The sequence below is a fragment of the Podarcis bocagei genome (assembly GCF_964188305.1).
Source record: "Podarcis bocagei genome assembly, chromosome: Z".
Lineage (NCBI taxonomy): Eukaryota > Metazoa > Chordata > Lepidosauria > Squamata > Lacertidae > Podarcis > Podarcis bocagei.
Window position 1 is genome coordinate 10,163,097 of NC_138140.1, and position 15,301 is coordinate 10,178,397.

At 43.1% G+C, this 15,301-nt stretch overlaps 1 protein-coding gene and 1 long non-coding RNA gene across 2 annotated transcripts; one reads left to right on the top strand and one right to left on the bottom strand.

Annotated features, from left to right (window-relative positions):
- The first annotated feature begins 1,119 nt into the window (after positions 1 to 1,119).
- On the top strand, positions 1,120 to 15,163 carry LOC308579005 (uncharacterized protein). The gene is made up of 6 exons (XM_081179719.1): positions 1,120 to 1,157; positions 10,535 to 10,630; positions 11,689 to 12,213; positions 12,894 to 13,073; positions 13,333 to 14,834; positions 14,877 to 15,163. The coding sequence occupies exons 1-5, from the start codon at positions 1,151 to 1,153 to the stop codon at positions 14,787 to 14,789; spliced, it is 2,265 nt and encodes a 754-aa protein (XP_081035845.1). The 5' UTR covers positions 1,120 to 1,150; the 3' UTR covers positions 14,790 to 14,834; positions 14,877 to 15,163.
- LOC308579108 lies at positions 13,391 to 15,224 on the bottom strand. Its single transcript, XR_014004292.1, has 3 exons — positions 15,162 to 15,224; positions 14,449 to 14,526; positions 13,391 to 13,479 (listed from the first exon to the last, which is right to left on the bottom strand). It is a non-coding gene; the product is annotated as an uncharacterized lncRNA (long non-coding RNA).
- Between the last annotated feature and the right edge of the window lie 77 nt (positions 15,225 to 15,301).

Genomic DNA, 15,301 nt, shown 5'->3' on the forward strand with positions numbered 1-15,301 from the left:
TAAATAGTCATCTTTTAGCCTCAGTCCTTCTACCATCTGCACAATGAGGAAATCTGGCCTACTTTTCAAAGGAGAACAGGAGAAGGCAACTATATTATACCTTCAGCAAGAAACTTCTGAAATTTCTAAGTGGCTACTAAGATGGCTAACCATCTCAAAGCTAGCTTTAAGCATGTTTACTCAAAAGTCTCTTTAAGTTCATTGGAAGGTATGCCTTCATAAGTTCATTTAGGATTACTGTTTCTGAGTACTTTATGACTCTTGCCTCACCCACCACCAGCATGGAGCCCCCCGAAGCGAATTCACCTCTCAAGCGGAAAAGGGCTCCCCATACCTGCTGTGAAGCTCTATTGCAAAACAACATTGCAAAATGTTGACCCCTTCCCTTTTGCTCTGTGGTGTATCACAACAATGCTTGTGAAGAAATGTATAGAATGTGCAACTGGACTGGGTGGGTGGGGTGCAATGCCACTCAGTTTTCAAGACAGTTGCACAGTTTCTTTTTGGGAAATGATTTGGGCGGCACCAGGAGGCATGACTCAGGTTAGACACTCCAGAGTGGCTGGGGAAACCCAGCCAGATGGGCGGGGTATAAATAATAAAATTATTATGATCTACTGTACATGTGTGCAGCGCGAATGGGCAAGGGTCGCCTATAAGCCCGTTGTCATCTTCATTAATGACCCTCTAAAAAGTTTGGTTTCTTCTGGACAAAGGCATCCAACTCCCAGTGACTTAGCAATGACTGAAGGACCCCAAGGCCAGACATATTCATATTTGATCTATAATTCTCTACATCCCCACCAGACTCTGTTGGGAAGGGGGAGACTAGGAAAATGGAGCAGGGCTCTTGGTTTATCCTGTAAAATGGTTAACGTATTTACTGGTAATGGGAAGACTCCATGGTGATGCTATGGAGATGATGCTATACTAACCATGCATGAGGCCTCACGAGGGAATGAAAAGCCCCCCACAGAAGGGAAGAGTTCAACACGTAACAGGTTTCGACTTGCCTGTGTCCACCAAATGGAGGCTGCAAGCACCAGCCCTGCAGTTTTATACCTCCCACCTCCCAGGCAAAGTTGTTAGTGTGCTGAAGAAGAAGCCCAAGCTGACTGCTTCTCTCGCCGAAAGGAAAAGCCTGTCCAACATGAAATGTAAGTAGGGGACTCTTAGAGTACCATGTGGATGAACGACAAACTTTTAGTTGCAGGTGCTGTAATTATTGTTTTATTTTGATTTATTACCCACCCATCACCCTTAAGGTCCCACAGCTGGTCGGAGCAATGTAAATATACACCATTACAGATGCCTTAAAGCAAGCATGTCCAAAGTTTGTATCGGGGGCCTAATCTGGCCCACCGGTCGGTTTAATCCGGGCCCTGTGACAGTTTATTTCCTGGGTTAAAATCCTAAAAAAGAACTCAACAACTTCGCTCCTAAAAAAAAAAAAGAGCTCAAGAACTTGGGGGTAAAATAATAAAAAAAGCTCAACAACTTCAATCCTAAACGGCCCTTCACGTCATCAAATCTGGCCCTCTTTGAAAAAAGTTTGGACACCACTGCCTTAAAGCAAATGGCATCAGGACCAACACAGCAGCATTCAGGTTGCCCAAAATATCCAGTGCAAGGAGGAAGGGATCAGGAGGGGTTTTTTTTGGGGGGGGGTTAGGTGTTTGGGACTGAGAGGGTTGCACTCCATGTGGTATAGTGGTTAGAGGATTGGGATAGTATATGGGAGACCAGGGTTCAAATCCCCATGAAACTCACCGGTGACCTTGAGCCAATTGCTGCTGCTGCTACTCAGCCCAACCTACCTTGTACGGTTACTGTGGGGATTAAATGAGGAGGTTGAGGGTGATGTATGCCACCTCGAGCTCCTCAGAGAAAGAGGTGGGGTATACAGTAGATGCAAAAAATAAATAAGAATAGGGTGGGTCCTGAAGTATATATAACTTAAGTGTCAAAGGCTAGGATAGACATGCTTCTTCAATATATGACAAAAACTCTATAGTGAAGATGCCAGGAGCACTGATGCTTCCACAGATAATGTCCTCTCCCAGGCTGCCACCACTCTCAAACTTCTATGGGTGGTGGAACTACTTAGAGGAACTACTAAGAGTTAATGTACTATATACATAATATTATTAAGAGGTTCAATAGGGAGGGAGATGGTCTTTTGGGCATTTGGGGCTCAGTCATTTGGGCTTCGAGTGTAACTGTGAGCACCTTGAATTGGGCTTGGAAACACAATAGCAATCAACTGAACTCAGGTGCAGAGTTCTGGCTAGAGATGGAGAGAAAACTGATTCTGTTTACATCATCATGAAAAAACCGCCTAACTACCACTTCGCAAACCAATCTACAAACTGAACAGCATGTATTCTTTGGAATTCACACTTTCAAAAATTTGCAGTGCAGCTCTCCAATCAGTTCAGTTCATAAGTTTATTGCTCTAGCCAAAGGCCATGGCAAACTTGTAGCAATAGCCTTAATAAAACAACATCCATCCATAATATAAGCTAATATCCATGATACACCAACAAACTCAAATCCATCTTGATTTCAGACTAAACCTTTGAATCACCACAACAATTTGTTTATTAATTTATTTTGCCAATTATTTTTATTGATTTTCCAATAAAAACCCAGAAAACCCACAAATTAGTTCCAAATTAATACAATTTTGTTAAGAGGCTTCCCACACACAGTTCCTGATGGATCTTTATTATTTAATATTACTGTGTTTCATATTCTTATTTATTTCTATCACATTCAATTTTTCCAAATTATCATACAATTAACAGTTGCACTCTTTATGATTTCTATTTGGTGTTATTTTATTAACTTCCAAAAAAAAAAAAAAAAAAAAAGGCTTCAAGTGAGGACCCATAGCTTTTTGCTTTTCATCCTGTGTCCACTACACCCAAAAGTCAGTTGTTAGTCTCTTGGCCTTATGTGTCTCTCTGACGTTTTCCCTTTTTCCTGGCGCATTTGGGGCTATCTCCCTACTCCCACTGCTGTTTTATTCCAGCCTGGTTGGGGCAGAGCTGAAACTTCAGGTTAAGCCCTCTTCTTTCTCCTGCTCAGCTCCTTCCCATAATACTCAAGCAGTTCCAAATCGACAACAGCTGATCCCTCCTTTCCACTAGCACCAAGAATCAACAAGTTCCGAGTTCCAGAGATTTGCCATTTCTTCTTCTGGCTGGGAAAGGAGAGAAAAGGTGGTGCCATTCCTCTTCCAACACCCAAAAAGCCCTCATGCAACTTTCCTTTCGCTGTTACCGAAACATTTTTTTAAATTTAAAAAAATAGGTTATATCTCAACATTTCCACAATCTCTTTCAGTCTTTTTTTTTTTTTTTTGGAGGGGGGGGTAGGCTCCAACTCCCAGTGACAATCTTCCAAACAAAACAGTTCTCTCCCTCTTTTAACTCCTTTCAAGCCACACACAGCTTTACATTTTCTTTTAAATCTCAGCGTTACATCATACATCAAACCATCCTCACCTGTATATCTTAAAATTCAATATTAGGAGAGGGTTGCTGAATCATAAATGTAAAATCTTCCATAAAATATAGCAGAGAGCCCCCATCTCCTCCATCCACCTCCAGCACAAGATAGATTCTTCTCCCAATTTCAAACCTCAGTTCCATGCAGCTGGTTGTTTGCAGTTACTGTATAATGTACATGTCCTCTTGTGTGCACCTATTCTTAATGCCAATTAAAAACCCAATTATAAGGAGAACCTCCACATCCAATGGCAATTTTGGGGGTTTCACATCAGGCAAAGTGAGTAAGCACCCAGCACCTCCACCTGTCCCTGTGTGGGGGCAAGCCATTGAGGTAACAGCAGGTCTCCAGTACCTCCTGTACCTTAGTAGGTTTATGTTGTTGTTTAGTCGTTTAGTCGTGTCCGACTCTTTGTGACCCCATGGACCAGAGCACGCCAGGCACTCCTGTCTTCCACTGCCACCAGCAGTTTGGTCAAATGCATGCTGGTAGCTTCGAGAACACTGTCCAGCCATCTCGTCCTCTGTCGTCCCCTTCTCCTTGTGCCCTCCATCTTTCCCATCATCAGGGTTTATAGGTTTGGTTTAACCACTTCCATCCTCTTTATTCAGCCTGTGCCTCTCTCCTATGTTGAGAGAGTCGTCACCATGGCATGGGACAGGAAGTGGAAACAACCACCATGACAATTTATAGAGATTTTATATGACTCCTTTTTCCTGATTATTTTATTATTATTTTTCAGTCAATGCACAGAGGGCTACTCTCTGTGTTATAAAGCCATTATTGTCACTCAAAAGAAACCAACCTATTTCTGCCAGGGTGTGGCTACTTGCTAATGTGAATAAAGGTTTCAGAAAGTCTCTGGGTAAGAGGCAGGCAAACAGATAATGAGCGATGCCTTCCACCTGAGGTTAACTACAAATGCAAACTCTGTCCGCATACATGACCTTGTTTGCTGTAGCAGCCATCCAAGACTGCAATAGGCGTTAGTTGAAAAAGCAGCTCAATAAAGGCATTTATTGAGGAAGCTGGTGAGAGTTTGAGCTCTAAAATACTCTGGAGTGGATACCAAGGGGAAAATATGGTATTTCTAATTAGTTGCAGGTCATTTCTGGATTCTGTCCAGAATCCAGATTCTGGGTTCTATCCAGAAGAGCCAGTCTCTTGTTGTTGTTGTTGTTTAGTCGTTTAGTCATGTCCGACTCTTCGTGACCACATGGAACAGAACACGCCAGGCACTCCTGTCTTCCACTGCCTCCCGCAGTTTGGTCAAACTCATGCCAGTCTCTTAGTTGACAATTATTCAAGGTCAAACCAGAGCTCAGTTCTGGAATATAATAATGGTTTAAAACATCTTGACAAGCTGCTTTCCAGAGCAGGTTATCACTCAATTCTATATAGCACAGTGCAGGAAAAAGCTCAAAAGGCATAGTAGCAATTTTTAAAATATACTTTAACTGAGCACAGTTTGCTCTTGACTTAATTGTTGGCGTCCCAGATTCTGTACAAAGAAGAGCTGTTGATATTCCTGGTGGTAGAGAGTATAGCTTCTAGGGAAAATAAAATATTCTGCCTGGTTTCCAAAACCTTAATGGAGTTTAAATTAGAGCCCCAGATTTCAGTGTCATAAAGAATTTGAGTAAGCACTTTACTATCAAATATTTCATAGCAGGTTCAATCAGCTGTTGTAACAGAACTTCATCAATGCCCCAATAGTTTCCTGTGGTTTGACTTTCACTGCTTCCATCCGAAACTTCCAAGGGAGGTTTCACTAAAGAGTACACCCAGGTATATAAATAAAGGAGTTTGTTTTATACGTTGTCCAATTCTCCATTTTTTAAAACTTCTCAAAAGTATGCAAAAGTGCATATTTAAGTGAGCAGTTTGCAAACAAGTGAATATATTGGGTGAGGGGAGAACATATAAAAATGCATCTGTTAGTCAAAACTGCATACAAAAGTGTGTCTGTTAGGAGAAATTCACACTCAGATGCTGATGAATTTTCATGAGGATTATAAGAAACACAAGTTCAAATTGCTGCAACAACGTGGGGGGGGGGGCTGAGTTTAAGACAAGAAGGTGACGGAAACCAAAACTGACAGATGGCGTCCACATCTCATTTTGAGAGCTGGGTAGCCAAAGTGGGGCTATTACCAAGGTCAGCTTCGTTGGACTGGTCATGTTGTGCAGATGCCTGATGATCGTCTTCCAAAGCAACTACTCTATTCCAAACTTAAAAATGGAAAGTGTAATGCTGATGGTCAACAAAAGAGGCCTCCGAGCGCTCCAGTTGGAGAACAGCCTTTACCAAAGGTTTCATGGGCTTTGAAGACACTCAAACTCAGGACGCAAGGGAGAAACGTGCTAAGAGGAAGGCATGCCTGGCAAAACCACACTGTGATCAACTCCCCCCCAGGAACCAATGTCCCCACTGTGGAAGGATGTGTGGATCCAGAATTGGCCTTCACAGTCACTTACGGACTCATTGTTATAACTGTGTTTATGGAAGACAATCTCACACGGCTACAAGTGATCGAAGGGTGTGACAATGAAGAGTGCATGGTTGGTTCACAAGCTGCATGAAACACTGAACAGACACACTTTGCACTGCAGCAATTTGTTGCAGTTCCCACTTGTTTAAATAGCACACTTTAAGGGAGGAGAGGAGAGAAAAATTCATTTAGATAACCTGTTCATATAACAATCCCCAGAGTGGAGCCCAAGATGTGTATTGTGTGATGCTTTGCAGCTTGCAACGGTGGCTGTGTGTGTTATACAATGCTATTGTCCAGTAAGACACTGGTGGATGTGTGAAATAGATACAAGCACACACCGACCCAGAGATGTCTCCCTCTAAGGAAAATGCTTCAATACTTGTAAGTGACAATAATGACTTAATAAGGCAAACTATGGCTTGGTGGCTGGCTAAATAAATAAATAAAACTTGGAATGGGTGTGGGTGTATGAAACACCCCCCCACACACACACACTAAGAATTTTTAAAGGCAGACTATAGTTGAATAAAATCACTTTTGATGGCCTGAATAAAACAGACAAGAATCATAGAATTGTGGGGTTGGAAAGGGACCCCAAAGGGCCATCCAGACCAACCATCTGTAATGCAAGAATCCCACCTGAAGAATCCCCAACAGGTTGACATCCAACCTGTTTAAAAAACCTCCAAGGATGGAGAGTTCACTACTTTCCGAGGGAGCCCGTTCTGCTGTTGACCAACTCTTTACTGTCAGAAAATTCTTCGTAATGTCTTGATTCCTGTAAATAGAATCTGCTGGTTCAAGTCCTTCCTTCCAGAGCAGAAGACTACACTGAACTTGAAGCAAAATAATCAAGCAGGAAAAGATAAACAAAAGGAGGAAACAAAAGAATATGAAACAAACAACAGCAAGATTACACCAAAAGGAATATATGAGGAAGAACAGTAGGGTTTGAAAGAAAAGGCTGGATAAAGGGTGGGCGTGGGTTGGACTCAAGCCTTAAGGACATCTGCTTCATATCCAGAAGGTCATAGTTTCAGCCCCCAGCCTCTCTGGGTAGAATTGGAAAAGACTCTGTGCCTGAATGCTTGGAGAGCTGCTGCCAGCCAGTGTAGACCATACTATGCTAGGCAACTTGCTGTGTTCCACCAGAACCGTTTTATTAAAATTCCTGCGTAGAGACAGAACTTGCAAAAGTGCAAGAAACCCATGAGACCTAGGTGATTTATTTACTTCAACATCCCATCCCTAAAGGACTGCGACTGGAGGGCCTGGGCAAAATCATTTCCTTTGTTTACAAGGTTGGCCTGTCAGTTGCAAACAAGAGTTCTCTCTCCCTTTCCCCTCTCCCTACCCTGGTGCTTTCCTTAGAGGGTAGGTTTAGAGATATTGTTGTTGTTGTTGTTGTTTAGTCGTTTAGTCGTGTCCGACTCTTCGTGACCCCATGGGCCAGAGCACGGCAGGCACTTCTGTCCTCCACTGCCTCCCGCGGTTTGATCAAACTCATGCTGGTAGCTTCAAGAACACCATCCAACCATCTCATCCTCTGTCGTCCCCTTCTCCTTGTGCCCTCCATCTTTCCCAGCATCAGGGTCTTTTCCAGGGAGTCTTCTCTTCTCATGAGGTGGCCAAAGTATTGGAGCCTCAGCTTCAGGATCTGTCCTTCCAGTGAGCACTCAGGGCTGATTTCCTTCAGAATGGAGAGGTGTGATCTTCTTGCAGTCCATAGGACTCTCAAGAGTCTCCCCCAGCACCATAATTCAAAAGCATCAATTCTTCGGCGATCAGCCTTCTTTATGGTCCAGCTCTCACTTCCATACATCACTACTGGGAAAACCATAGCTTTTACTATACGGACCTTTGTTGGCAAGGTGATGTCTCTACTTTTTAAGATGCTGTCTAGGTTTGTCATTGCTTTTCTCCCAAGAAGCAGGCGTCTTTTAATTTCGTGGCTGCTGTCACCATCTGCAGTGATCATGGAGCCCAAGAAAGTAAAATCTCTTACTGCCTCCATTTCTTCCCCTTCTATTTGCCAGTGGCCATGATCTTCGTTTTTTTGATGTTGAGCTTCAGACCATATTTTGCGCTCTCCTCTTTCACCCTCAATAAAAGGTTCTTTAATTCCTCCTCACTTTCTGCCATCAAGGTTGTGTCATCTGCATATCTAAGGTTGTTGATATTTCTTCCGGCAATCTTAATTCCGGCTTTGGATTCATCCAGCCCAGCCTTTTGCATGATGAATTCTGCATATAAGTTAAATAAGCAGGGAGACAATATACAGCCTTGTCGTACTCCTTTCCCAATTTTGAACCAATCAGTTGTTCCATATCCAGTTCTAACTGTAGCTTCTTGTCCCACATAGAGATTTCTCAGGAGACAGATGAGGTGATCAGGCACTCCCATTTCTTTAAGAACTTGCCATAGTTTGCTGTGGTCGACACAGTCAAAGGCTTTTGCATAGTCAATGAAGCAGAAGTAGATGTCTTTCTGGAACTCTCTAGCTTTCTCCATAATCCAGCGCATGTTTGCAATTTGGTCTCTGGTTCCTCTGCCTCTTCGAAATCCAGCTTGCACTTCTGGGAGTTCTCGGTCCACATACTGCTTGAGCCTTCCTTGTAGAATTTTAAGCATAACCTTGCTAGCGTGTGAAATGAGTGCAATTGTGCGGTAGTTGGAGCATTCTTTGGCACTGCCCTTCTTTGGGATTGGGATGTAGACTGATCTTCTCCAATCCTCTGGCCACTGTTGAGTTTTCCAAACTTGCTGGCATATTGAGTGTAGCACCTTAACAGCATCATCTTTTAAAATTTTAAATAGTTCAGCTGGAATACCATCACTTCCACTGGCCTTGATATTTGCAGTGCTTTCTAAGGCCCATTTGACTTCACTCTCGAGGATGTCTGGCTCAAGGTCAGCAACCACACTACCTGGGGTGTACGAGACATCCATATCTTTCTGGTATAATTCCTCTGTGTATTCTTGCCACCTCTTCTTGATGTCTTCTGCTTCTGTTAGGTCCTTACCACTTTTGTCCTTTATTATGGTAATCTTTGTACAAAATGTTCCTTTCATATTTCCGATTTTCTTGAACAGATCTCTGGTTCTTCCCATTCTGTTGTTTTCCTCTATTTCTTTGCATTGCTCGTTTAAGAAGGCCTTCTTGTCTCTCCTTGCTATTCTTTGGAAATCTGCATTCAATTTCCTGTATCTTTCACTATCTCCCTCACATTTTGCTTGCCTTCTCTCCCCCGCTGTTTGTAAGGCCTCGTTGGACAGCCACTTTGCTTTCTTGCATTTCTTTTTCATTGGGATGGTTTTAGTTGCTGCCTCCTGTATAATGTTGCGAGCCTCCACCCATAGTTCTTCAGGCACTCTGTCCACCAAATCTAAATCCTTAAACCTGTTCCTCACTTCCACTGTGTATTCATAAGGGATTTGGTTTAGATTGTATCTTACCGGCCCAGTGGTTTTTCCTACTTTCTTCAGTTTAAGCTTGAATTTTGCTATAAGAAGCTGATGATCTGAGCCACAGTCAGCTCCAGGTCTTGTTTTTGCTGACTGTATAGAGCTTCTCCATCTTTGGCTGCAGAGAATATAATCAATCTGATTTCGATGCTGCCCATCTGGTGATGTCCATGTGTAGAGTCGTCTCTTGTGTTGTTGGAAAAGCGTGTTTGTGATGACCAGCTTGTTCTCTTGACAGAACTCTATTAGCCTTTGTCCTGCTTTGTTTTGATCTCCAAGGCCAAACTTGCCAGTTGTTCCTTTTATCTCTTGATTCCCTACTTTAGCATTCCAATCCCCTATAATGAGAAGAACATCCTTCTTTGGTGTCACTTCTATAAGGTCTTGTAAGTCTTCATAGAATTGGTCAATTTCAGTTTCTTCAGCACCAGTAGTTGGTGCATAAACTTGGATTACTGTGATGTTAAAAGGTCTGCCTTGGATTTGTATCGAGATCATTCTAGCATTTTTGAGATTGCATCCCAGTACAGCTTTCGTCACTCTTTTGTTGACTATGAGGGCCACTCCATTTCTTTTATGGTTTTCTTGCCCTCAGTAGTAGATATGATAGTCATCCGAACTGAATTCGCCCATTCCCGTCCATTTTAGTTCACTGATGCCCAGGATGTCAATATTTATTCTTGCCACCTCATTTTTGACCACATCCAACTTACCCAGGTTCATGGTTCTTTCATTCCAGGTTCCTATGCAATATTTTTCTTTACAGCATTGGACTTTCCTTTCGCTTCCATGCATATCCGCAACTGAGCGTCCTTTCGGCTTTGGCCCAGCCGCTTCATCAGCTCTGGATCTACTTGTACTTGTCCTCTGCTTTTCCCCAGTAGCATGTTGGACACCTTCCGACCTGAGGGGCTCATCTTCCAGCGTCATAACTTTTATTAGTTTTGCTTTTAGCAAGGACTTGCCCACTAGAGGGAGAGAGAGACTGAAGGAGTTGTATGTCCTTTTTTTTTTTTTTTTTTGGTGCGTTGGACTAACATAGCCTCTCCTTAATGTTGCAGTGCTCTTTGGACTTATTTTGGTTTGGGTATCAATAAAGCTTTCCAGGTTCCAGTGTGTCCTTGAAAAGGAGTACTTCTGCTCTTCCATTCCAAATGGTGAGTCATCCATCCTCCCAAAGACTTATCTATGCTGGGGCATGATTGTTAGAAAATTGTAGAGGGACGAGCTTCCAAAGTCATCACTTTAAGTTTGGGTTTTTAAGAAGATCCCTGCTGGGAAATTGTCTTGAGGTCACATGTCAGTGGTGGGTAGCAACAGAGGCGAATGTGTGTGAAGCAAATTTTACCTTTATATGGTAAGCTAGTTGTGATTCAAGGACCCGCCACCCGCTTGAGGATAAGAAAGACACATGGACACGGTATATTAGGTTAGTGGGCTAAAAAAGTCCACAGCTTTATTGATTACAGCATGTGAGAGGTATTGGCTTAGGCATTGGATAAAACAACAGAGCGTGACTCCACCCCCTCAGGGAGGGGTGAGTCTATCAAGGGTTAAGCACCAGTGGGAGGAGCCTGTTGATGCAAATACAACTGAAAGCTCCCCCTGATGTCACCGGGGGTCATGCCATGGCCCTAGCCACCAGCAAGGGTGTCGGACAGGATCCATGACTGCCAGATTCCTTTACCGGAATACCCATAAAATGGAGGGGTAGGCGATGGCCACACCATGCCCTCCAACACACAACCATATTCCAATGCCTAACCACCAATACCCAAAAGTTGTGATGATTTGCTACGAGGTAGGCAAAAAACCAAGTGGCCAGTGCCAATTTGCCAGTTGGATAAAAATTCCTACCAGGCCCCTTGGCCAACCACGGCGACCAACCACAGGTCCATAGCAATGTCAAGAACCAAGCAATAAACTAAGGGAGGGTGGGTGCGTGATCCAACAAGAAGCAGCAGCACAATGGCTGGGAAACGCTGCTGTGGCCGCGTTTAAGCAACTAAACCTCACCCCAAGCCTCCAGCCAATTGGCTGGCCACCTGGGGGCGTGCTGTGGCAGTCGGGGCAGCTGGGCAGGGGGCGAAATGCCCCCTGCCAACGCAGGAAACAGCTCCCGCTCACAACTCCTCCCCTCCTTGAGGAGGAGAGACTTTCCTTTCCCAACACATAAAGCTATCTCTCAAGCATTTTCTGTTTCTGCCACTTCTAGGTTTCCCAGAAGGGTTGACCTCCATTCTCTTTGTGGTAACCAACATTGGGATTCTCAACTCCACGGTCTTCAGTAGCCCTAGCTTGGCATCCGTGTCCAGCCTCGCCCTAGCAAACAGCGGCATAACGAAAATCAAACCGGGAGCGTTCAGCATTTTCCAAAACCTCCGCAAACTAAGTTTATACCAGAACAGTGTGACTGAGGTTAAAGCCTCCTGGCTTTCCAACCCTGGGCATCTAGAAAACCTGACAGTGGCTCAGAACCTCATTGCCAGTATAGGGCCGAAAGACTTTTCAGGGTTTTCCAACCTTACATCGCTGAACTTAGCAAACAATCAGATCTATCAAATATCCAGCAAGAGTTTTAAGGAGCTGACCAAGCTAACGCTGCTTGACCTGTCTGGCAATAAGTTAACAACTTTAGCAAGAGATGTATTTGATGGGCTGATGCTCCCAGTGATGAAGCTGGGTGGAAATCCATGGAACTGCTCCTGTCAACTTCAGGATTTTGGATTATTTCTGCAAGGTAGGTGCCCAAGGTAGCTAACAACCTAGTTGTGGAAGCAATACAATTAAAATTATTTGAGAGCAGCTAGAATTCTCTCTGCAACATCTTGGAGGTTACAAATGACACTTAAATCATATTTTGATTAATTGTGGGGTTTTGCAGCTATGGCCAAACTGACAGGGTTTTTGGGACCCACCTGGAAGGAAGACAGAGACAAAATAATTTGGGGAGTCAAATGGCAGACATACATTGATTACAAAAACAGAGATGGTTTAGAAGCAAAATGAATTATGTGTTTACAAGGTGTTAGTGAATTAATGCCATAATGTTATTGTGAATATATGTGCTCCCTTAAATTTGACAACTCTTTTTGAAATTGTGCTTTTGGGAGCTTTTTAAATTGTGATCAATGTAACAAATAATATCTTTCTGTTAAATCTTTATAGATTGTTTGTGGATTCAGCACTTAATGTGATTCAACACGGCTTGAACAGTTTAAAAGTGGGAAGTTTGAGAGAGGCTGGCTTAATCCTACAGACTAACTTTTAAAACCAATTTAAGCAATGCCTTCATTTTTATTTGAAAAAATTAATTGCATAAACCATTGAAAATATAAATGGAACCAGACACAATAGATTTCACCGGTGAATCATTTCCCAGTCAGTTTTTCCATTGTTCAAGACTGTGTGTCTTTACAGAGTTGATCAACGCGTCACTGCTTGAAGATGCTGCCTCTGTCATTTGCCGAAGTCCACCAAACCTAGAAGGGATTCCTGTCTGGAACATTTCTGACTTGAACTGCCTGCCAGACTTCTTTTCATCAGTCTTTGAGAACAGCTTCCATAAAGTTGGACTACCAGCTTTGCTGGTATGTTTAGGTATGTTTCTGTGTATCTGTTAATGTTTGGTAACATATCTCTGTTGACATAAGAACACAAGAAAGGCCCTGTTGGATCAGGTCCAAGGTCCATCTGGTCCATCATCCTGTTCTCACAGTGGCCCAATGGGAAGCCCTAGATGGGTCATTGGCCTGATCAGACCTGCTTTTCTTACCTTGTTATGTTCTATCTGCTTCTTTTGGAATTCATGTACCCTTTTGAGCTAATATTTTACCTTTCTTTTTTTCCTTTTGGGCAGTGCTGATTTCGTTCATTTTGATGCTGCTTTTGATCTGGATGGTGAAACGCAGTAATCAACAAATCCAGCCAAGCAAAGAAGCGACTGATCTAACCACCAATGGGCAACCATCTGACTGTGTTGATTCCATGGTTGAACACAGGCTGACTGATGGAAAGATCAGAATCACAGAGGCAGGGGTCATGTCTCACTCTAGGTTGTTGAGAGTTCGTGCCAAGTCTGCCTCAGCCATATTGTTGCAGGCAGAGTTCTGCCCCAGACCATGTCAGGCCACCAATCTAGCTGATGAAAAGCAAGGGCATCTAACAACTCCCTTCACACTGTTAAATGAAAAAATGCACGTGAGAAGTGAGGACCTGTGCAACTTTATGGAACTGTGGTATTACCACAAGCTAGAAACAGACAACAGAAAGGAATTTCAGAGGCATTGCAATGTGAACTCATTCCCGACTGAAGTATATCTAGAAACTCCAGATATGAAAGTTACTTCAGACGTGGCAACAAAACGTTTGCAGGAAAATTGTATTTTGGGAGCATCTGAGAATGATGATAGTAAAGGCTGTGACAGTGTTGAAAATCCCGAACCCTTTTTATATTTAAGTGTTGCTACGACCACAGTTGAAGAGCAAATTGATGTCCCACCTAAAAAAGATGTGGTTATAAAAGCAGGTGGAAACTGCTCAGTTTCTTTGAAGCGCGCTTTGACATGGCCTTATGAGATAAAATGTTTGGGGCAGAAGTCTAATGTGTTAAGTATTAGAGAATCATTTAAAGGACAGTTCCTCCTGCCTACTCTCAACCCTGAAGAGAAACTGGATGCTGGGAGTTCAGAATTTCAGGAAGAGTGGCTAGAGGTTCATCCCAGGAAGGCATGTCAGCCATTCGATAAGGGTCAGCTTGGATTAAACCAAGAGGCAAAGCTAGCCAAGGAAACAGTGTTTCCATATCAGCAAGAATCAAGGGCCGAAATTGCCTTAGAGCCAACAGATGTTGGAAAATCTGAATTCACTGTAGATCTGCAAAGACAGCATGATCTGAGCAAATGCCCCAAAGAGGGTGATCACATAGTCAGTGGCAGAACTGAATTAAAGACAGAGGTAAAACAAGCTAACCAACCCGAGTTTTCACTTCAGCCAGAATCAAATGCAGCAGTTGCCTCACAGTCTGGACTCAAAACAATGAGGGGCCCCACAGCTGTGAAAAGGAAACAGTCATCTAAACCAGTATCTGCTCAATCTAAAGTCCGCCAGGAAAGTCATCCCTCTCCGCTCTCATCAGCTGATGTTGCTTCCACTAGTCTGCCCCTGCATGATGAGATCTCACTTGAAAACGACGAGTATAACTATGCCAGCCTCCTGCATGAAGTTGTGGAGAATCGTGGGAGGTGGACCAGGGAAAGATGGAGACAGACCCACAGGAAACGTTCAGTGAATCAGCCCCCAACCAAATCCAAGTAGATCACATCAGACTCCAGTTTAATGCTTTGTACATTCATCTTTGTAGTAAAGAGAGAGAGAGAGAGAGAGAGAGAGAGAGAGAGAGAGAGAGAGAGGGAGGGAGGAGTTGTATCTATCTAAGTTCTACTGAGAGTAAACCTACTGGAATTAATATTCGAGTTAGCCATAATCATTAATTTCAAATCAGTCTAGAACTAATGTTGGATACAATTATATCTATCTATCTATCTATCTATCTATCTATCTATCTATCTATCTATCTATCTATCATCTATCTATCATCTCTCTATCTATAATCTGCATAGCAAGAAGATGAATATGACCATTGGGGTCCCTTCCAACTGTACAATTCTATGATTCAATGACATATACATATATAATGAAACAGGATTAGTGGACAATGCTGATCTGGCACTGGTAAAAGAGGATGCTTCCTGTGGTTTCATGGAAAAGAGGGCTTCGGAAGCTACACACAATTCCTCACAATGCCATTCTAGAATATCTTGGAGGCA